Source organism: Lethenteron reissneri, chromosome 65, assembly GCF_015708825.2.
Source record: "Lethenteron reissneri isolate LAM-NWPU_2019-01 chromosome 65, ASM1570882v1, whole genome shotgun sequence".
Classification (NCBI taxonomy): Eukaryota; Metazoa; Chordata; class Hyperoartia; order Petromyzontiformes; family Petromyzontidae; genus Lethenteron; species Lethenteron reissneri.
Genome location: NC_083843.1, coordinates 2,213,081 through 2,238,162, shown reverse-complemented (window position 1 = coordinate 2,238,162; position 25,082 = coordinate 2,213,081). Strand labels below are relative to the sequence as shown.

At 43.9% G+C, this 25,082-nt stretch overlaps 1 protein-coding gene across 3 annotated transcripts in view; it reads left to right on the top strand.

Moving 5' to 3' along the window:
• Window positions 1-11,353: 11,353 nt before the first annotated feature.
• The window catches only part of LOC133359526 (E3 ubiquitin/ISG15 ligase TRIM25-like), a 28,304-nt gene continuing 14,575 nt past the window's right edge, over window positions 11,354-25,082 (top strand). Inside the window, exons 1-5 of one of the 3 annotated variants that reach the window (XM_061577949.1) lie at window positions 11,361-12,603; window positions 15,192-15,287; window positions 16,034-16,267; window positions 16,699-16,721; window positions 18,717-18,829. In XM_061577949.1, coding sequence (XP_061433933.1) covers window positions 12,046-12,603; window positions 15,192-15,287; window positions 16,034-16,267; window positions 16,699-16,721; window positions 18,717-18,829 — 1,024 coding nt within the window. In that variant the 5' untranslated portion in view covers window positions 11,361-12,045. Of the gene's footprint in view, window positions 12,604-15,191; window positions 15,288-16,033; window positions 16,268-16,698; window positions 16,722-18,716; window positions 18,830-25,082 lie in introns of all 3 variants that reach the window. The other 2 variants (XM_061577950.1, XR_009757167.1) reach the window with 2 other exon arrangements.

Sequence of the window (25,082 nt, the reverse complement as noted above, 5' to 3'; positions counted from 1 at the left end):
ATGGCTAAACGGTACAATGCCAATGGGTCTTTTATGTAAAAAATACTACTTTAGAGTCACTAGATACTACTCACTGTATTGTATGTAGGGTGTTTATGATTATATGCCTACGCGGGGGTAATAATATTTTTTGAGGGTGGCGGGGGGATCGACAATTTTCGGAAACCTTTTAGATCAAATATTTAAACCCCATTTTCTATAACTTTTTTGACTTATAATTTTGTTGATGGACAAATGGACAGACAATAGCTTAGTATTTGTGTATGTATATGTTATGTTTTTAAGTTTTGAAATATATTTTTCCCCTGGGCAACTACCCACTAGTATACGATAAAAAGGTAAAATGAAAACAACACGATTGGTAAAATATTTCTTGGGCCTTCTGTTAAAATAAAAAATCTTTACTTTTCATATGTCACGTGTGCAGTGGAGATGTTCGATGAGCCATGGGTAAGATAGGATCGTCTTAGCTCGCTTTGGTAAACTTTTCGAGGGAGGTTTTTATGACGACTTTACACACGGTGGCCACGCTTATGCCGGTTAGTAAGCAATTCAGATACATCCAGGCAACGTGTTTAGTGCAATCTAGGTCAGGTTCAGAGTCCAACTCAGGTATAAAGTTCACGGCATGCTTTATGTACGGTTAACAACTTGCAGGTGCACCAACTTATTGAACAACTTACCTATAAATTTCGATTTAAAGCTTTCGTGACTGCAGGGATTCATCTTCTTGGTTCTTTCGGTAAAGTCACGTAGAAGGAAAATGATAAAATAATAAAAATAAAACATAATAAAATAATTCTCACGACGTTTCGGCCACAACGCAAGCAGCCGTCTTCAGGTGGAGAACAGGTCTGTCGACCTGAAGACGGCTGCTTGCGTTGTGGCCGAAACGTCGTGAGAATTATTTTATTATGTTTTATTTTTATTATTTTATTATTTTCCTTCTACGTGACTTTACCGAAAGGACCAAAAAAAAACTTACCTATACATATCAAGAGTACACCTACCAATAATACATTGAAGACTAAATTAAAGAGTTTATATTCAGACTAGCATAAGTACCCGGCGTTGCCCGGGTGAAAAATATATTTCTTAATAACCTTACATATATACACAGATGGGCTGCTACCCCCCCCCCCCCCCCCCCCAGCCACGATCTCCTCGGCCGCTGTGCAGTAATATGTACGGCCTATAGTGTGGTGGGGTGTCGAGGCCTAGTACCGTGCAGAGCCTCCGGCCTCGCCTAAATTGCCTACCCGGCTGAGGCTGGGTACCGGGGCCGTTACCCCCCCCCCCCCCCCGCGCTACAATAATACTGTTTAATCACTATAATTTTATTATCTACCGAGCCTATAATAGTAATTGCACACATAGGGGTGGGGGGGGGAGTGAAGAGGATGTGAAACTTTGATGAATTTACCTCAGAGTCGCGTGTTAATGCGTGCGCATATTTTTTACGGGAATTAAAAATGGCGTCCACCCCGCAGCGAATGCGTCGCTACCCGTTGCCAGGGGCAACCGCCGTCCAATGAAACTGCGTATGGTCCGGCGACACACAGACAGACAGACAGATTTGCGATTTTATATATATAGATTGTGTTTGAATAACTCACATTTTGTGGGCAAAAAAATGTCGTCTCAAGTAGTTTTTCTGTTCGTCAATTTACTTTGTTATACACTATATATACGATTGTTTTGAACATCGTAGACATACACTTATCACTTCCTTACTCGGTAAATATCTCAAAAACCTGTTTCTTTTGGTACCTTGAAATGTGGCCCTGTGGTGGTGAGATGTTATCTCCCTCGTCTGGTATGGAGGTCGTGGGTTCAATCCTGATCCCGACCCTGACGCCTGTGTATTTTGAGTTTTCATGTTCTACCGTGGTCACATGGATTTTCCTCAGGGTCCTCCGGTTTTTCCCTCCACATTTAGAAACATGCATATAGAGTATTTGGCTGCTATATATTTCCACATGATAAGACACCTCGTTGAGCTATGATTTGTGGGCAGGTCGCTTCTGAAAAAGCACTATATAGCTCAGTGGGCCTTCTGTTAAAATAAAAATCGTTTACTTTTCTTAGTTTTTGTATGTACTTCATGGGAGGCGCAATTTTAGAGACATACAGAAGCATGTACAGTACTACATACAGATAATTTACCGAAAGAACCAAAGAGTATGGATTCCTGCAGGCACGAAAACTTCAAATCAAGATTGAACCGCCTCTACGGGGAGGGTTTCCACACATCTATTAGAACTTTAAACAGACTGCGAGACAAGAAGGCTTACCTGATCGAGTCGCTAACCTTTCTCAAGAGATGCTGCGATAACAAGGTAATACCGGTCGTATTTACACTCACATCTGCTGCTGTCACTTCTCCTAATGCTAAACGGTCTTGTTCAAAGCTAGCCTATGGCTAATCTCAGAGAGAATAAGATTGCTCCGATTTGAACTTAATAATTTAGACAAGACTCTCTTACAATCACACTTATAATTAACAGATAGGATGTCCACTTCTGATTGGGACCATGTAGATAACATGACAGTCTCTTCTGCTACTTCAATGTCAATCAAATGTAAAGTTAACTTGATCACTAAATTCAACCTCCTGTCAAAAAAGAAGCCAGAGCCACACGTTAAAAAGTTAGATGTTAACAAGATTGTCAGCAATCATAGTAACATCCCAATTTCCGACAGCCTAAAATCGGTACTAGCCAAAGGGTTGCATTTAACAGTCACCCCTAAACACATCCCAGTGGATGATATAATTGCTCAGGTCGACGTAGCCCTCAAAGGCTTGGGACACATCCCGGCAGACGTTGCTAGATCTGAAATCACTGCTATCCTCAAAAACGCTAAGAAACCCATTAGCAACATCAGCAAGGGCGAACATTTTGAATTCTCTAAATAAAAAAAACAGAGATGACATTGTCATCCTCTCAGCCGACAAGGGCAATGCCACTGTCATCATGGATAAAACCACTTACAACAACAAAATTCAGGACCTTCTTAATGATGGCAACTATACCAAAATCAACAGAGATCCCACCAACCGCCTAGCTACAAAACCAACGATATCATCACTAAATCGACCTCTATAATCGATCAGTCCAAGCAGAGCTCCCTAAAACCTTCGGCTGCTAGACCACCCAGATTTTATGGCCTTCCAGAAATCCACAAAGTAGGTACCCCGCTCCGTCCTATTGTCTCAACCATTAACTCACCCACCTACAAACTGGCCCGATTTATTTCTGAGACCCTGCTTCCTTTCACGGGCAAGTCCACCTCAGCTGTACTTAACTCAGCTCACTTGGTTTCTCTAATCAAGGACATCTCAGTGTCTCCAGATGATTTGCTTGTCAGTTTCGATGTTCACCAATGTACCTATATCTTACACCATTACAATCATTGAAGACTTGGTCCAACAAGGACTGAATCCAGATGTACCAACTTTGGTAAGGCACTGCCTTACCTACACATACTTCTCCTGGAATGGTACATTTTGCAAACAAAATTAGGGTACCTCTATGGGTTCTCCCTTATCGCCAGTCGTAGCGAATGTTTTCATGGAGAAATTTGAGACAGATGCCATCCAGACATCCACCCTACGTCCTTCCTTGTGGAAGAGATACGTGGGTGACACGTTCGTTATCTGGCCACATGGCCTGCCAGCACTGAACCAATTTCTAAATCACATAAATTCCATACACCCGTCTATCAAATTCACCATGGAAGTGGAAAAGGATGGCAAGCTACCATTCCTGGATGTTTTGATCGAGAAGAGACCTGATGGCTTGTTGGGACATTTAGTCTACAGGAAAGCCACCCACACGGATGCCTATCTAAAGCCTGACTCACCACCACTATCCAGCCCAGAAGAATTCCATCATCAAAACACTACACCATAGGGCCCATTGCATCTCCGACCAGCACCACCTAGCCAGTGAGTTGGAGCACGTACACCAAGCCCTCAGGATTAACGGATACTCGGACCGTACAATCCGCAAAGCTGTCTCCCCAGACATACGGAGACAACCTTCTGAGGATCCAACAAAAACCATCACTTTACCGTACATAGAAGGGTTATCAAAAATATTTCCAAAATTTTGAACAAACACAAGATCCAGGTTCGTTTCAACCCAGTACACAAAATCCGTTATTTAATCCCATCTGTAAAGGATGTGATTGCTGACATGCAATACCCTGGTGTCTACAAACTGAATTGTGGTTGCGGCAGCAGTTACATTGGGGAAACGAAACGATATGTCTCGAACCGCATTTGTGAACACAAGGCAGATCTGAAACACGGTAGGACCAATACCTCTGCCATTGCCGATCATTGTTTTAATGCTGTGGGCTCACCTGAAATAGATTTTTCCAAGATGGACGTACGCTGCAAACCTACCGGCTACCTTCAGAGATTTCTTCATGAAGCCATCCAGATATATAAACACAGACACAACTTCAACCGAGAGGATGGGTACAAACTGAGCAATCATTTTCTTGTTTCTTTCGGTAAAGTCACGTAGAAGGGAAGTAATAAAATAATAAAAATAAAACATAATAAAACAATTCTCACGACGTTTCGGCTACAACGCAAGCAGCCGTCTTCAGGTGAAGAATGAGACACTACCAAACTAGGAGCTTATATATAAGCTGCATTGGGGGTTGAAGAGCGCCTTAACAAAAAGAATGTGCATGTGAAGAGGAATTTAGCATATTCATGGAAAATGCGTAGGCGTTGGGCGGGGGGGTGTCAAAGTCATATTATGCCCATGCATTATGCAGGATCAGCAGCAACCAAGGGGGGTGCAGGGATTAGCAGTAACAAAGGAAAGGAATGTTAATGATATGTAGCTGCAGTTACTCAACAACCACGTAGAAAACTAAAGTATAAACTACATAAAAAACTAAAGTATAAACTGCATCGCACCATCAGTATACTTACTATACTCTATAATAAGCTGAGTTACTAACAGCAAATAATACATTACAATTCTACCTCGTAAAAATTCTATAATATGCTTCCATCTAAACCTTATTCTCTTACATCACACGAGCATATACCGTACTATATACTGCCATAGATAAACCCAACATTAAATTATATACTGTATTGCTGTAAACCAACCTATATCTTATACATTTAATATAACACTATGTATTATTCTACACACCCTAATGTGTATCGAAATGGTTTATTACGTCCTTCCAATGATTGCTGAGCCAGAATCCATCTTCTCGGTTAAAATTGTCTCTGTGTTTGTAAATGTGGATCGCCTCATGAACGAATCTCTCATGATAGCCAGATGGCTTGCAGAGAACCTCTGTCTTGGAGAAGTCAATATCATGTGAGCCCACTGAGTTGTAACAGTGATCTGCCACGGCTGAGGTGTTTGTCCTACCGTGTTTCAGGTCAGCTTTATGTTCACGGATGCGGTCCGAGACATGTCGTTTGGTTTCCCCAATGTAACTGCTACCACAGAGGCAACTTAGTTTGTAGACGCCAGGGTACTGTATGTCTGGAACCACATCTTTTACAGACGGTACCAGATCACGGATTTTATGTACTGTGTTGAATCGGACCTGGATCTTGTGTTTAATCAGGATTTTGGAGATCTTTTTTGTGACCCCAGCAATGTAGGGTAAGGTGATGGTCTTGAAAGGCTCCTCAACAGGATCCTTCTTGATGGTTGGAGTGATGGCTTTGCGGATTGTATAGTCGGAGTAACCATTTGCCTTAAGAGCTTGGCGTACGTGTTTGAGTTCACTGGAAATGTGTTCATGGTCGGAGATGCATTGGGCTCTATGATATAGAGTCTTGATGAGGGAATTCTTCTGGGATGGATGGTGGTGGGAATCCGGTTTTAGATAAGCATCCGTGTGGGTGGCTTTCCTGTAGACAGAGTGGCTCATTGAACCATCAGGTCTCCTTTTGATTAGGACATCCAAAAAGGGTAGCTTGCCATCATTTTCGACTTCCATGGTGAATCTGATGGCTGGGTGTATGGAATTGATGTGGTCGAGAAATTGGTCTAGAGCAGGCCGGCCATGTGGCCAGATGACAAAAGTGTCGTCTACGTACCTCTTCCATAAGGTCGGGCGTAGAGTGGCAGTCTGGATAGCGTCCGTCTCAAATTTCTCCATGAAGATGTTGGCTACAACCGGAGATAGGGGGGAGCCCATTGGGGTGCCCTCAATTTGCTTGTAGAAGGTTCCATTCCAGGTGAAGTATGTATTGGTTAAGCAGTGTCTCACCAGGGGGGGTACCCCAGCATTCAGTCCTTGATGAACCAAGTCTTCAATGATTGCGATGGTGTCAGGCACAGGTACCTTGGTGAACAAGGAAACCACATCAAAACTGACAAGCAGGTCGTCTGGGGACAGGGCAATCCCCTTGATTGTCGATACCAGGTCAGTAGAGTTTAGTACTGCAGAGGTGGTTTTTCCAGTGAAAGGCCGTAGGATTTCGGACAAAAAACGAGCCAGTTTGTAAGTGGGGGAGTTGATAGTAGAGACAATGGGACGAAGAGGTGTATCTTCTTTATGTATCTTTGGCAAGCCGTACAATCTTGGTGGTCTGGCTGCAGAAGGTTTCAACGAGAACTGTTTGGTCTGATCAATTAATGCGGTTGAAGCAGAAATGATGTTGTTGGTTTTGGAGACGAGGCTGTTGGTGGGGTCTCTTTTTATTTTTGTATAGCTGCCATCGTTTAATAGTTCTTGAATTTTGTTGTTGTATTCTATTTTGTCCATGATGACAGTGGCATTGCCTTTGTCGGCTGAGAGGATGACAATGTCATCCCTCTTTTTTAATTGAGCTAATTCAAAACGCTCCTCTTTGCTGATGTTGCTAGCTGGCATCTTAGCGTTTTTGAGGGTTACAGAGATTTCAGATATTGCTACGTCTGCAGCGATGTGACTCAAGCCCTTGAGAGCTACATCTACTCGAGCAATTATATCATTAACTGGTATGTGTCTAGGTGTGACTGCAAAGTTTAGTCCTTTAGCTAAAACGGATTTCAAACCTTCAGAAATAGGACTGTTACTGCGATTAATTACGACTTTGTTAATATCTAGCTTTTCAATGTGTGGGTCCGGTTTCTTGTTTGAGAGGCGATTGAATTTGGAAATCAAGTTGTCCTTACATTTAGTCGACATAGCGGCAGCTGAAGAGGCAGTCATTTTTTCCACATGTTCCCAATCCGATGTGGACATTGTTACACTCAAAGATAAGTGTGATTTGTAGAGTGTCTTGTCTAACTGATCTAGTTCGGTGCGCGTAAGTCTGATTTTCTCTGAGATAAGAGCTAAGCTAGTTCTAGACAGAATTCGTTTCGCATTAGAAGAAGTTACAGCAGCAGATGTTAGTGTAAATGCGTTTGGTATTACCTTAGAGTCGCGGCATCTCTTCAGAAAGGTGAGAGACTCGATTAGCTGAGCCTTCTTATCCCGGAGCTTGTTGAAGGATCTCAAAGTTATGTGGAAACCCTCCCCGTAGAGGCGGTTAAATTTCGATTTAAAGCTTTCGTGACTGCAGGGATTCATCTTCTTGTTTCTTTCGGTAAAGTCACGTAGAAGGGAAGTAATAAAATAATAAAAATAAAACATAATAAAACAATTCTCACGACGTTTCGGCTACAACGCAAGCAGCCGTCTTCAGGTGAAGAATGAGACACTACCAAACTAGGAGCTTATATATAAGCTGCATTGGGGGTTGAAGAGCGCCTTAACAAAAAGAATGTGCATGTGAAGAGGAATTTAGCATATTCATGGAAAATGCGTAGGCGTTGGGCGGGGGGGTGTCAAAGTCATATTATGCCCATGCATTATGCAGGATCAGCAGCAACCAAGGGGGGTGCAGGGATTAGCAGTAACAAAGGAAAGGAATGTTAATGATATGTAGCTGCAGTTACTCAACAACCACGTAGAAAACTAAAGTATAAACTACATAAAAAACTAAAGTATAAACTGCATCGCACCATCAGTATACTTACTATACTCTATAATAAGCTGAGTTACTAACAGCAAATAATACATTACAATTCTACCTCGTAAAAATTCTATAATATGCTTCCATCTAAACCTTATTCTCTTACATCACACGAGCATATACCGTACTATATACTGCCATAGATAAACCCAACATTAAATTATATACTGTGAACATAAAGCTGACCTGAAACACGGTAGGACAAACACCTCAGCCGTGGCAGATCACTGTTACAACTCAGTGGGCTCACATGATATTGACTTCTCCAAGACAGAGGTTCTCTGCAAGCCATCTGGCTATCATGAGAGATTCGTTCATGAGGCGATCCACATATACAAACACAGAGACAATTTTAACCGAGAAGATGGATTCTGGCTCAGCAATCATTGGAAGGACGTAATAAACCATTTCGATACACATTAGGGTGTGTAGAATAATACATAGTGTTATATTAAATGTATAAGATATAGGTTGGTTTACAGCAATACAGTATATAATTTAATGTTGGGTTTATCTATGGCAGTATATAGTACGGTATATGCTCGTGTGATGTAAGAGAATAAGGTTTAGATGGAAGCATATTATAGAATTTTTACGAGGTAGAATTGTAATGTATTATTTGCTGTTAGTAACTCAGCTTATTATAGAGTATAGTAAGTATACTGATGGTGCGATGCAGTTTATACTTTAGTTTTTTATGTAGTTTATACTTTAGTTTTCTACGTGGTTGTTGAGTAACTGCAGCTACATATCATTAACATTCCTTTCCTTTGTTACTGCTAATCCCTGCACCCCCCTTGGTTGCTGCTGATCCTGCATAATGCATGGGCATAATATGACTTTGACACCCCCCCGCCCAACGCCTACGCATTTTCCATGAATATGCTAAATTCCTCTTCACATGCACATTCTTTTTGTTAAGGCGCTCTTCAACCCCCAATGCAGCTTATATATAAGCTCCTAGTTTGGTAGTGTCTCATTCTTCACCTGAAGACGGCTGCTTGCGTTGTAGCCGAAACGTCGTGAGAATTGTTTTATTATGTTTTATTTTTATTATTTTATTACTTCCCTTCTACGTGACTTTACCGAAAGAAACAAGAAGATGAATCCCTGCAGTCACGAAAGCTTTAAATCGAAATTGAGCAATCATTGTGTAATAAACCCACTCCGGACGATATCGTATTCTCTTGTCATTTCTTTATTCGTTTCTTTTCCCCATTCACAGCTCTCTCTCACACTGGGTTCCTTTTCCCGTTACTCCCGTTATCCCTTCCGAGCGTGGCGTTCGCTCGCTTCCCTCGCCCCCTCACACCGCTGCCTAACGGCGTTCGGGAGACAGCCTCCGGCCGGCCACGTGGCCGCTGGCGTGCCGGAGGCACAAGACGTAGTCTCTCCTTCAAGCTCTTCACACTGACCCCAAACTGTCTCTCTCCACCCCTTATATCACCTGGCTCACGTGATGCCACGCAGCCAATCATAAGCCTCTCCCATGGAACCTTCTTGATGTTGCTATACAGCCCCAGGGCTACGCCCTTGACTCGACGTCCATTGGCTGCGGGCTGAGGCCGGCAGAGCCTATCACCATCGCCCAGTTACCCCCAGGTGCATCCTCATATTACAATTGGAAGGACGTTATTAACCAGGTAAAGTCTTAACTGACTGTGATGTTTCCATCCGACCTGCCTATGTCAGTTGTTATTTCTGACTCTCTGTATCTCTCTGTCTATGCCTCTCTCTTAGATCTCTCATGCTCACATGTCCTTTGGATTGCACCCATTTGGTTGCACTCCCTCGTCGAGGAGGCCGCTCTCCTCCTATCTTACAGTTACATGCTAATTTCTCACATTGACATCATGCTAATCTCTCACATTAACATAGCCACTTCCGTGCCCTCATCAAGGAGGCCGTTTTCCTATCTTACAGTTACATGTTAATTTCTCACATTAACATCACTAGCCCCGGCCACTTTTTTATGACCCTTGGGTTACACCCATTTCAAACCTTTTAAAACAGTTTGCCTCAGCAGCAGACCATGCTTTCCCACCTGATGACAGACGATTGTGTTGTGCCCGAAACGTCGTGATTTATTTTATTTTATACCTATGTGACTTTACCGAAAGAACCAAAGAGTATAGAGACACAGATTAGAGACACACACAGAGGCTGTACACACAGACTAGACACACATAACCATATCCAGTACTGTACTACACAGAGAGTCTCACACAGACTAGAGACACAAAGAAGTATAGACATTACTACCCACAGAGACACACACAGAGGCTTTTCATTTGTAGTGAGATAGCGCCGACTGATGTCCAGCAGCGGCAACTGCGGTGGACAGTTCACGCACACGCCATTGAGCATATACAGAGTGTGTGCTTGTCCGCGAGTGGGGAGGAGTGGTGCAGCGGTTAGCGCGCTGCTCTGCCAACCTGGCGAGCCAAGTTCGATTCCCGGTCATGGCCAACAACACCAGTAATGATTATCTGAACTGGTCATGGGCCTCTCCTAGGTCGTCTCAGCCTTACATGAATACCTGGTGCGATGTGTAAACATTGCCACCCACCCCCTCGTGTGCCATGCCGGCAACAGTATGTTGAGGCTTTTCAGGGGTATTTTGTCAATCATCATGATTATGGACATGCTTGTTGTTGCTGGTAATATTACTGTTATAATTATATGATTATAGTGTTAATATGAACATGATTGTGTTTCCTGCTACTGCCAATGTTGGACTGCAAAAATAATTGTAGCAATATTCTTTGCATTACGAGTACGATATCACATACCCTAAATTACTGGAAATATGTTGAAACTGTGTACGAGTGTGTGGTTGTTCCTGAAATGGGGAGTGGTGGTATAGTCGTTAGCGCGTCGCGCTAGGAACCCAGTGACCAGAGTTCGATTCGCGGCCAACAATAGTTACGATTATCTGAACTTGTCAAGGGCCTCCGCTAGGTTGATTCACCATAAAATAATTTCCTGGTGAATTGTGTAGACATCGCCACCCCCTCGTGTGCCGTGCAGGCCTTCAGAGGTCATCGTTAACAGCGCTTGTCCCAAGTGTTACTGGGGGTCTTTGTCTTTGTCCGCCAGATGCTTGCAACGGCAAAGGTTGAGGTGCCACTGACTGTCTTGCATCCATTGCCCGCCCTTCACCACGATATCAGTCAATAATAATCGAAAAATAATACAGTACTTACGTGTAGAGTATAGCCGTGAAAGGCCAAAGAGCTAACCTCCGCGATAGCTAAATTAGTACATTAAAATATTGCCCACGATAGATCTAAACCGCGAACGATAAAACTGCGAAATTCAAGGGTCCACCGTATACGAAGACAGATTACACAAAGAGCCCCCGTATAATATTAGCAGACTGTTGGAGCAAGTTTTATTAGTGAGCAGCAGCGACCATGAAGGCCGCCAGGGCACACGAGGGGGTGGGTGACCAGCACAATGCCCGGCCGCCTTTTTCTCCTCAGTCGCGATGTTTACTACACACTGCACTAGGTATTCCTTTGAGGCTTAGTCGACCTAGGGGAGAAGGCCCAGGACCGGTTCAAATAATCGCAACCACTCGTGGTGGTGTTGGTGGCAACCGTGAGCAGGAATAAAACTCGCATCTCTGCCGGGTTCATAGTCCAGTGGTAATTGCACAGACGCCTATGCTCTAAGCTGTGGAAGAATGGGATTATCTCTCAATAATCATCTCACAACAGAGCCATCGCGGTTGAGTCTCTGATTTGTATTAACAAAAAAGCTCTATTATTTAGATCAGTGTTTTTTTAAAGGAATATATTCTTTAGATAAATGTTCATTTTAAGCTGAATCTAGAGAAGTGTGTACAGTATCCGTGTACAACTTGACGTACAGTATTTGTTTATCTAGGGCACAGTCTAACATTCTAGGGCGTGTCTCGTGATGCCAATAACATTGAAAGCATTTAAGGTTTTTTACTTCCTCCTTTACTCTCGCTATAAGAGTTCCTGGTCCAGCGTCTATCTGAACCACACAGCGAGTGATCCGAGTGAAGCACATAACTCATGGCAAGTGCGACTCCCAGTGAGAGTGTGGATAGTGAGCTGAGCTGCTCCATCTGCCTGGACACGTTCGTCTGCCCTTCCACGCTGAGCTGTGGACACTCGTACTGCATCCAGTGTCTGGAGGCCGCCTGGGAGACAGCGAGCAGCTTCCGCTGCCCGCAGTGTCGAGCAGCCTTCCCTGTCCGACCCCAGCTGAGGCGGAACGTGGCCCTCGCCAACCTGGCAGAGCAGCTCAGAGCTGAAGATGTGATGACCACGGGCGTCGTGTGTGACCACTGCAGAAACGGCCAGACTCCTGCAGTGAGGACCTGCTTGAGATGTGAGATGTCTTACTGTGCGACGCACTTGAGGCCACACGTGGAGAATCCCAGGCTAAGAGACCACCTCCTGGTGGATCCCATCGCGAACCTGGGGGAACGACGGTGCCGGCAGCACAGACAGGAGCTCATTCTTTACTGTCAACAGGATGAGAGCCTGGTCTGCACATTTTGCACCATGGCTGGGGAACATAGAGGGCATGAGGTCATTGCAGTGGAAAATGCTCAATGGTCAAAACAGGTGAGATATAAATCGCTGCTGTAACCCAATATCCTACAGTGTGACTACAGCATTCTCGGTGTATATTAAGTGCGAAAGTCTGTATATAATCATTTAGATTTACATATTATGAGGTAACTCATATTTTATTATGAGGGAACTCATATTTTGCCAGTATTGTGACGTTCAATCAATTCAATGTGGGCAATACGGATTGTAAAACTGGCACACAATAGAGAGCAGAGACACGGAAGATGAGAATGTTGATTTGAATGGATGTAAAAGCAGGGTATTACCTGCTTTATTTAAAAGACAAAGCACTTCGTGGCATGGGTATCAGCGATGTAAAATGCAATTCACATGATAAGATTTGTACATGTGATTATCAATGATAGGTGGAGAGAAATTTGGAGTAATTTGAGATTCTTCAAAAGTGCTTTGACCTTGGACTTAAAAAAGGCAAATGGAAGACCATTTCAGTGCGAGAAACAAGGCCGTCAGACAGGATTGATTGTCGATATAGCAGATTTAGATTTGTGTTGAAAATTACAACTTGCCGCTAATATAGACGCTGTGTGTTCCATTCTTTGACAGAACATTGGCTTGTGGTTGAACGTTGCCACGGTGAAGCTTGGCCAACCACCAGAGTGTTTAGCCGTCAGGTTATTGACAGGTGAAATGGAGCAACACAGTGCGGGATTAAGGCCACATAGCCTGCAGACTGGGTGGGACTTGGCGTCGGAAGTTTCATGTATAGAGCACTTACTCCTGCCAATGCCAAGCTCTGCCAGAGGCAATCACATGGGTACAGATTGCATTGTGAAATCTGAGCACTTGGGTTTAATTTTACAGAAAGTTAAGTTAAACATCCCAATAAAGGATATTCACGTCAATAATCATCGCCATTATTATGAATATGTTTGTGGTTGCTGTTTGCGTTGTTGCTGGTAATATTCCTTATATCGTTATCCGATTATAGTGTTAATATTGACGTTATTGGGTTTCCTGTTGCTGACAATATTATTCTGAATATATTTATTCGTATCGATATTCTTAGAAATACTCGTACCACATACACTCCATTTATAAAATACTAGCGGGAAGTACCCGGCGTTGCTTGGGTCTTAAAAATATTTCAAAACTACTCTTAAAGATCTAACAGCAGTGCGTACTGACTGTGGTGGTACCTGCTATGATTACAGCAGTGCATACTGTGGTGGTACCTGCTATGATTACAGCAGTGCATATCGACTGTGGTGGTACCTGCTATGATTACAGCAGTGCATACTGACTGTGGTGGTACCTGCTATGATTGCACCAGTGCATACCGACGGTGGTGGTACCTGCTATCACTACAGTAGTACAGAATGACTCAATAGCAGTATTTATCGACTGTATAACACAAAGTACTCACCTGACAGAATGGCGTGGTGAGGCTGAGTCCCGTACAGAGCCTCCAGTCTCGCCTAGATTGTCCAGCCGGCTGAGGTGGCACCTTGGCAGGCTGGGGCTGGGCTGCTACCCCCCCCCCCCCCAGCCACAATCTCGCCGGCCGCTCTGCAGTAATATCTACGGCCTATATTGGTAGCATCTAGCGACTGTATAGTAGTAATAACTACACGCATCGGGTGGGGGGGACATCACACAGTGAAGAATTAATGTCAACGTTTAGTGTATTTTTATAGCATTTTTAACGCAAAAGAAAATGTCCCCCTCACTGCCACCGAAGGCGTGCGACTTGGAATGGACTATCCGACCCACCAAAGGCGCGTGAGTTGGTATGGTCGTGCAGGCGTAATAAATAAATAAATAAAAGGGAAGCGCACAAAAATCGCACAAAATCGGTAATTACACTAATTTTAAGTTTACGGATGTGAAAAAGGAATAGGGCTTGCTCACCGCGGGGCTTACGGCGAGGTACCTGGTAATTTTTTTTTCATGTAAACCCCACCGTTGGAAATCCAAGCTCGCGACCACACAAAAACCCACACACAATTTTTTACTTTTATATATAGAAAGAAGAAGATAGATGTTTAACCTGTGCATGAGGGTGTGGTTGTTCCTGCATTGGACAGCGGTGGTGTAGTGGTTAGAGCACTGTGCTATGAACATCATCACATGGCTCTCCCTACCCTGAGTCCTGTCCTACTTGTCCGAACACACCCAAGCAGCAGCCCTGCCAGCATCAAAGCTGTCTGTACTCCTGATACCACTCTTGAACTTATGTTGGTTTCCTTAAAGATTTAGGATTTAAGTTTTCGTGTTTGCCGCACTTTCATGCAACGTGTGTGCTGTAGATATATTGGGGGTTATGGTTATTGGTTACCCGAGATTACATTATTGGGGAAAAACTGGAGAAAACACGAGCATGCGAGTTGGCACCCCTTAATAAACCACGCTGTGATCCAGCCACCTACTTGAGACACGACTGTTGTGATGCCTCCTAAAGACCACCTCGCAGCCTGAGAGGTTGGACGTTTCAAAAGAGCGATGATTATCTCTGGGCGATCCAGGAAACCTGCCTACAAGGCTTTGGTTTAAAGACATGTGCCAGATGATGATAATGATGGTAATACTAAACATTGCGTGTTTATCTCCCCCATGTAAAGGAGGTGTTTAGACTCGAGAAGACGATGAGAGAGGAGAAGAAGACTACAGCAGAATCACGGACACAACAGCTCAAGGGCGCCTACAAGCGTGTGCAGGTACAGAAATACACACAGACACCTGCATGTACAGAGACACAGACGCGCAGGTAGAGAGGCAGGTATTGTAGTTACAGAGGCAGGTATACACAGAGATACAGACACCTACAGGTACAAATAGACAGGTGCAGATACAGAAAGATACACAGACACGTGCAGGCACAGAGAGAGAGAGAGACACACACAGACTCATGCAAGTATAGAGGCACATACTTGTGTAGGTACAGAAACCTAACGACACGTAGATACAGAGATACACAGACGCATGCAGATACAAACAGAGACACAAACAATACAGATACACAGAGAGACAGTGTAACATGTAGTAGGCTTTTGCAACCAATATTTTCCAGCCAATTAGTAAGGTTTGTCACGTAAACAAAAAATGCCAATTAGTTACTAGTTCAGCACATCGGTATGTTAGAGAGTACACCCAAAAAAATTACAACTTGGGTATGACGTTTGACTGGTCGGGTGATGGCGGGTTTAACGAAATATTTACATTTACACGATCTAACCCAAAGAAAACCCTATATTATGGACACAGAGAGACATTGGCTTAAGACTGCCTATGAATAATTTCTTTGAATCCCCTTTCATGCATTGAATTCCCCCACGTTCTAAAAAAAATGTCACCTGCTTCTCTGTATGAAGTTAGGAGACATGGCTGTATCGAGGTTCTTTATGAAGTCACATCGCACTGTGTTGTGTTCTGTTTCAAAGCGCATCATGGTATCTCTGCATAGGAGTCACTGAATGGAACCAAAGAGCGGATCAACAGAGAATTTAAGTGCAGGAGGGAGCAGCTGAGGGAGGAGGAGAGGGAGGCGCTGGAGCGCGTGGACGAGGAGGGCCGCTCCGTGCTGTCCCGCATCCAGGCGACCATCGCTCGCTATGAGAGCAGAGCACAGGATCTGGAGCAGGAGATCAACCAGCTGCTCGCCGCCCTCACCGTGCAGGACCCACTTTCCTTCCTACAGGTGGCCCGACTTCCATTCACTCACGGCCTTGGTTTATCAGAGGGTTCATCTACAACCAGAAAAGGGTCACCATACTGCGAGACGTTAACATTGTAGGCAGTTTAATTTGAAAGTTTTTTGATCTGGGTGGAATATGTGGTGTCCAGAAATAGACGTAAGTTTGTTTCCATGTGACAATCAGATTTGGACTTGTTCAATTCAACCTCACCATAGTCAAAACTACAATATGTCAGTTGTTAAACATTATCTAACCATGAATTTAGGTGCTAGACTTGTAACGAGTGGTTTTATCATTTGTAGAGGTCCGCCCGTGTCCAGTAAAACAAACTCTGTTTTTCACCATTCTCCATTTGCAGTTATTTGATCATTTCGTGATGGGGTATCTGTTTAGGATGTCAATGTAATGTAAATTGTGGGTTTGTGTTTTTTAGAATCCCGTGCATGAGAATTTCAGGTCAGTACCAACCCAGACTCAAACTGGAGCTCTGTCTGCCACCTGGTGGACAAATCAGTGAATGGTCGTGATGTGCTTCCGAATAAATGCCATTGTATGCAGCCTGTACAGGTCGTCCCGATATATGTTGTTTCACACTCACGTCACCGACTTGAGAAATACAACGTAAAATGTCCCCGCACATACGTCGTTTTGACTCAGGTGCATAGCAGTTAGCACGCCGCTCTACGAGCCCGGCGATCTGAGATCAATTCCTGCTCACGACCAACAACTAGTGACGACGATTATGTTTTTTTATTAAATCCTTTATATTAAGTTCACTTGCTTGCGTGCTTGCGTGCTTGCTTGCTTGCTTAGGACCGTGCAAATCTTTCGGTCGTTTTTTAACCCACTTCCCGTGATCCAATCGAGCTGACATTTTACACACAGACTCGTTGTGCGTGACAATTAATTTTCGTAAAAAATGTTTCCAAAATTTTACACTGTTTAGGGATTTTTTTTTAAAATATTTAATTACCAATTGCTTAATTGTGGCAGACAATCATCTGACCCATAGGTGGCAGCCATCTCAAGCCAGAGGACGAGAGGACTGTAGCCGCCAGTTTCATGATGACGCAAATGTTGACTAACCACATGGCAGGAAATCCCTGCCCCCACGCTGTACAATGGAGACTATTTATAGAGCAGTTAAATTGAAGCCGCCAAGTTCTTGAAAGTGGTAAAACGGGTCAACGCTAGTGCCCTCGGGAATATACGGGGCATGTCAAAAGGTGATCTTTTATTTTTAAATCCTTTATATTAACTTCACTTGCTTGCTTGCTTACTCAAGAAAAACAGAAATGAATAATGAAATGAAACCGATGCCACGCATATAAAGGATTTATAGTGAAAAACTTTGTTTTTACGGGTTAATTGTTTTTTGACTCGGCTCAGCTGAACTCTACTCTGGGAGGAGGGGGGGACTGTAAAACTCGCGCATGCGCCGCCTTGTTCTCAGTCCCATCGTGTACTCTCGCGTGCGTTGCGAGTGCTCATTGTAATCGGCGTGGACTTTCGCAAAATATCGTCGCACAACTTATCCACTCCTCAAAGTAAGATTTTTTTAATTATAGGTTAAAGGAAATCATTTTTTAAAATGCTGTTTAAGATTCTGTGCTCTTTTCCACAATTTTTTTTTCTGTTTGAGTCATTGCTTATAAATTTCACATACGTTTTCTATTAAAAAAGGGAAAATGCTTTAACGTATACAGGGCTAGATTTGAAGCTTTCGTGACTGCAAGGATTCATACTCTTAGTTCTTTCGGTAAAGTCACGTAGGTAAAAAATGAAATTAAAATTAATAAAAATAATACAATAAAAAAAACGTCGTGATTTTTATTGTTTTATTTTTATTCATTTTAATTTAATTTTTTACCTACGTGACTTTACCGAAAGAACTAAGAGTATGTATACAGGGCTTCTTCGCAATGCTCGTTAAATGGTGTTCAATTAAATGTTTGATAAGTGTAAATGATGTTTAAAAGTTCTTGAACTCAGAATTGGTTAGAAATGTGTACATTTTGTTGTACGGTGTAGTACATGCACAGTACCTGGATTTGTCCCATGTAATGTAGGTATTTTAGTTGCTAGTTACGAAACACAACATTTCCCTAAGTTATGATCCTTTCCCTACCTTATTCCATTGTTTCTTTACGGGAAAAAATGCTCTGCTTTGCATCGCATAGGTCCCTACCCTCCCTTCCCCCATTTGCATTCCTCTGGGGGAAAAGTTCTCGTTATACAACGTTTCGTTATAAGTCGCAACTTTCCAGTCCCTAGCCCCGACGTATATCGGGGATGCCCTGTATATTTTATTTGTTACCTTTTGAAGCAAAGGTAATTAGTTAATCTCTTAATTAACTGTCAATCAACAGTCTGTTAAGGCTATACTGGGGATATTTGTCTTTGTAGAGAAATAGACCCTCAGACTCTGTGTGTCCCGTGCTGTGAGTACAGGAGCTCAGTCTCTCAGGAGTCTCAGGATGACCCAGCCCCCATCTCCAGCTGTCTGAACCTCGCAAAATCCATCTCAGTGGGAGGCGTCCAAACGAAGCTTCTGCCTTTTCTCGGTACGTACCTCTGCCACATTGGCCTTCGTTAGACTCCATTACAGACACTGGATTGCCTACAAATCCTACTCGTGTGCAGGGTGTCCTTTATTTTACCCAGGCTTGAGTGCATTAATGCAGCTTGTCCCTTTTGCAAGGGGGACCTGCATAGATTCAGTTCATGAAACAGGCACAAAGGTGCTGGACAAAAAATAGTCAATAACACGAAGGGTCTCATTTATCAAGAGTTGCAAACAACAATGTGAAAATATGTTTATTGGGAGCAGTGGCGGCTCCTGCAAAATCTCTCAGGGGGGGCAAATGTCTGGATGATTGATAAGGATAAGGTCCACCCATGCAATGAATAAATTAACAGCTTAAGCATGTAAAGGCAACTTCACTTCTTTAATATTAATGAAAAATAAAGTGACTCTTACAATACATCTTGTTTGTTTATATACTCACTATTAAAACAAACCACTCAAGTTTATTTTATTAAAGATTCCACTAGGTGGCGATAAATTATATTGTTGGATGAAACGTGCTTACGTATGATGACGTTAGCACGTATGATGACGTAAGCACGTTAGGGCGAGCCCTCCCGGAAGCCATAGAGAATGCATTGCAGCGCCCCCGTTCGAAAAAAAACATCTTTGAATGTAAGTCTACTAGCTGTACTACCCGGCTTCGCCCGGGACTTGTATCCACCACGGCCGGCCGCCTTTGTCTCCCCAGTGGCGATGTTAATACGCTACAGCAGTTACTCGTTTGAGGCAGAGTCGACCTAGGGGAGGTTCAAATAATCGTCACCGGTGGTGGCCGTGAGCGGGAATCGAACTGGGTTCGCCGGGTTGGTAGCGCAGCGTAGCGTTAAGCACTACACCCACCGCTCCTCACACACCACACACGCACAGACACACACACAGACACACACACAGACACACGCAGACACACACAGACAGAGACACACACACACACAGACAGCACGCTAACCACTACACTACCGCTCCCCACACACCACACACGCACACACACAGACACACACACAGACACACACACAGACACACACACACAGACACACACACACAGACACAGGCAGCACGCTAAGCACTACACTACCGTTCCCCCTACACAACACAGGCGCGCGCGTCCATAGGTACACATACACGCGCTTGCTGCAGACACACACGACTTTCAGGGTGCGTACGGCAGTAAACGACTGAAATAATAAAGCGGCAATGCTGTGTAAGGAACGCCTTAGACCCGCATTACACATTTGTGTAATGCGAGCGTAAACACACAAACACACACAAACACATACACAATACACACACACATACATGCAGACACACAGACAGACACATAACACACATACATACACACACATACATACACAGAAACACATACACACACATACATAGACACACACATACATACACACAAACACATGCACACACATACATACACACATGCATACAGACACACAGACATACACATAAACACATACACACATACACATGACCCGGCTTCGCCCGGGACTTGGATCCACCACGCCCGGCCGCCTTTGTCTCCCCAGTGCCGATGTTAATACGCAACACCAGTTACTCGTTTGAGGCCGAGTCGACCTAGGGGAGGTTAAAATAATCGTCACCGGTGGTGGCCGTGAGCGGGAATCGAACTCGGTTCGCCGGGTTGGTAGCGCAGCGTAGCGTTAAGCACTACACCCACCGCTCCTCACACACACAGACGCACAGACACACACACAGACACACACACAGACACACGCAGAAACACACAGACAGACACAGACAGACACACACACACACAGACACACAGACAGCACGCTAAGCACTACACTATCGCTCCCCACACACCACACACGCACACACACAGACACACACACAGACACACACACACAGACACAGACAGCACGCTAAGCACTACACTACCGTTCCCCCTACACAACACACGCGCGCGCGTCCATAGGTACACATACACGCGCTTGCTGCAGACACACACGACTTTCAGGGTGCGCACGGCAGTAAACGACTGCAATAATAAAGCGGCAATGCTGCGCGAGGAACGCCTTAGACCTGCAACACATTTGTGTAATGCGAGCGTAAACACACAAACACATACAAACACATACACACACATACATACACACACATACACACAAACACATACACACACATACACACACATACATACACACAGACATACACATACACACAAACACACACATACATACACACAAACACATACACAATACACACAGACATACATGCAGACACACAGAGACACACATAACACACATACATACACACACATACATACACAGAAACACATACACACACATACATACACACACACATACATACACACAAACACATACACACAAGTACATACACACATACAGACACACAGACATACACATAAACACATACACATGACCCGGCTTCGCCCGGGACTTGGATCCACCACGCCCGGCCGCCTTTGTCTCCCAAGTGCCGATGTTAATACGCCACACCAGTTACTCGTTTGAGGCTGAGTCGACCTAGGGGAGGTTCAAATAATCGTCACCGGTGGTGGCCGTGAGCGGGAATCGAACTCGGTTCGCCGGGTTGGTAGCGCAGCGTAGCGTTAAGCACTACACCCACCGCTCCTCACACACCACACACGCACAGACACACACGCAGACACACACAGACAGACACAGACAGACACACACACACACAGACACACAGACAGCACGCTAAGCACTACACTACCGCTCCCCACACACCACACACGCACACACACACACACAGACACACACACAGACACAGACAGCACGCTAAGCACTACACTACCGTTCCCCCTACACAACACACGCGCGCGCGTCCATAGGTACACATACACGCGCTTGCTGCAGACACACACGACTTTCAGGGTGCGTAAGGCAGTAAACGACTGAAATAATAAAGCGGCAATGCTGTGCGAGGAACGCCTTAGACCAGCAACACATTTGTGTAATGCGAGCGTAAACACACAAACACATACAAACACATACACACACATACATACACACACATACACACAAACACATACACACAGACATACACATACACACAAACACACACATACATGCACACAAACACATACACAATACACACACACATACATGCAGACACAGACAGACACATAACACACATACATACACACACATACACACACATACATAGACACACACATACATAAACACACACATACATACACACAAACACATGCACACACGTACATACACACATACATAGAGACACGCAGACATACACATAAAGACATACAAAAAAACCCACATACATACACACACACATACACACAAACACATACATACACATACATACACACATACATAGAGACACACAGACATACACATAAACACAAACACACATACACATGACCCGGCTTCGCCCGGGACTTGGATCCACGATGCCCCGCCGCCTTTGTCTCCCCAGTGACGATGTTCACACACGACAGCAGTTACGCTTTTGAGGCTGAGTGGACCTAGGGGAGGGCCAGGTCCGTTTCAAATAATCGTCAGCGGTGGTGGGCGTGATTTGGAATCGAACTGGGGTCGCTCAAGCAGCTTAATGACTGTTTGTACAAAGAACATATAAAGAATCGATTATAATAACCAGGCAAGAGTCCACATTATAGACTGCCAGTACACGCACTCAGCTTCATAAGCAGGCTAGAGTGTACATGATAGAGTGGCAGTACGCTCACCGAGCTTAATAAGCAGGCTACAGTGTACATGATAGACTGGCAGTACGCTCACCCAGCTTAATGAGTATTTGTACAGTGAACATTAAAGTAATCGATTGTTGGCGCGTTGGGTTTAAAAGTAATATTAATAGCACACATTGTGGTGGGGGTGTAGTGAAGAGTAGGAAAAACTTTGATGAATTTACCTCAGAGTGGCGTGGTGGGTGTCGAGGCCTAGTAGCGTGCAAAGCCTGCGGCCTCGCCTAAAATTGTCGGCTTGGAAGAGGCAGGGTACGGGTGGCGTTCCTTCCCCCCCCCCCTAGCGCTCCAACAATACTGTGTAATGGCTATTATTTAATTAAATACGGAGCTTATGAAAGTGGCGAAGGCGTGGCTAGCCGTTGGCAGGGGCAACCGCCGTCCAATGAAACTGCAGCCCTTGGCGAAGGCGTGGCTAGCCGTTGCCAGGTCCAATGAAAGCGGCGAAGGCGTGGCTAGCTGTTGCCAGGGGCAACCGCCGTCCAATGAAAGTGCGTATGGGCCAAAGTCCACACACACACACACAGACAGACAGACAGACATGAACGATTTTATATATATAGATGGGGCCACTCGGGGCGATTGTCAGCCAGAGTGAAATCGCCCAAAAAGAGGCGGTACTCCACAGAACGTGACATGACGCTGATTGGACTATATCCAGAGGCTGACGGTGACGGCTAGCGTGACTCTGTGGTTGAATGACATTGGTGGTGCGTCGCCCAATCGCCCTAATGAAGAAACCGCCCCTGATTGAGAGCAAAAGGGCGAATTTGTAAGCCATGAATGAAGCACGTTCCAGTCCTGTCACGCTCATTTAGACACTGACGACCACGCGTTTTGTAGTGGGTACGTATGAACATGAACCACATACAAGTCACCTATTACACTAGTCTGCGTTAGTATTTGTGTACACATACTATTCCTCGGTAATATATGTGTGCATCATCATCATAATGCTCCATGGGCAGATATCCAGTAGGTGTCCACTGCCCATTTCGTATATTTTTTCCACTTTTTCTGTCTTGTACCAATATGGTCAAGTCTTTCTAGCACCAATCTCTTATAATACCGTCGTCAAGCCATTCTCTCTTAGCTCTTCCTCTGTTTCTATCATTTTTCAGAACACACTTGGAATTTTCCTGTTGTCCATCCTACATATGTGTCCAAATAGTGTCAGTTTCCTTCTCATCACTGTCTATATCAGGTATTCTTATATGTCCAACCTTTTTCTTCTACATTGGTGACTCTCTGAGTCGAGCTTCGGTGCAGTATCCTTCTGTAGCATTATATTTGAAGTGCCAATATCTTATATCTGTCAATATTTTTAGATTTTCCAAGTCTCGCAGGTGTAGAAAGTTATACTGGACATGCATGTTCTGAAGATGTTCAGTTTGGTTTTGTAGCTTATTTTCTTGCTTCTCCAGGTATTATAGAATTCTGCCATTACTTATTTTGCCTTTGCGATCCTCGATATTATGTCTTTTGTGCAGTCGACCCATGTCAGCACACTTGCCAAGTATACAGATTCCGTTACAGTCACAATTTTTCTGCTTTCTATTATTACTTCTTTCTCAATATCGTCCCCTCTGAACACCTTCGTCTTTGTCTTTTCCACATTCATCCTCAGGCCAGCATCCTTTTCTGACCTATTCAGTGTATGAACCCTTTCCTGCAGTGCGATGCAGCTTTCTACCATCAAATCTATGACGTCCGCGAATCTCAGGTTATTTATTCTTTCTCCTTGCACATATATTCCTGTGCTGTTGTCCTGAGTGGTATCGATCACTCTTTACAAGTACGTAATGAAGTTGTTTGGTGATAGTGGCTCTCCCTGTCTCATACCTATTGTTATTATGAGTCATTGTCCTATTTTATGTCTAAACTTTATTACTGTCTTTGACCTTTCATCTATATCCTGCATAATCTGTAAGTCTTTTCCTTACTCCATTTGATGTAAATTTTGCCCATGTTATATCTTGCTTAGTCGAATCCAATGCTTTCTGGAAATCGATGAAACAATTAAAAACCAGCCTATTCTTTCTCTTTGCTGTCTGGTATGAGCCGTAACATCTTTCCTAAACCCTGTCTATTCATCCACCAAATAGTCCTCAGTGTGTGCCTTTAATCAAGTAAATAGGAGCGTCATTAGTATCTTCCCCATGTGGCACATTAGTGCAATGGTTTTGCAATTTCTACAATTGGTGAGATCTCCTTTCTTGGGTATCGCCACAAATATGGATTTTGTACATTGCTCCAGTATTTTCCCTTCTCTCCATATTTGCTTGTACAGATCATGGATGTTTTTCATAAGTTCCTTACCACCAGATTTTATGGTTTCTTCACTTATGCCTTCTACTCCTGGACTTTTGCTTTCCTTAACGTTTTATTGCCTTTTCTACTTCTTTGTACAGAAGTTATATTTTTCGTCATTCCATAGTGGTGGGGGTATCCTTTCTTATTCATCCAGAAGCTCTTTATTATTTTGATC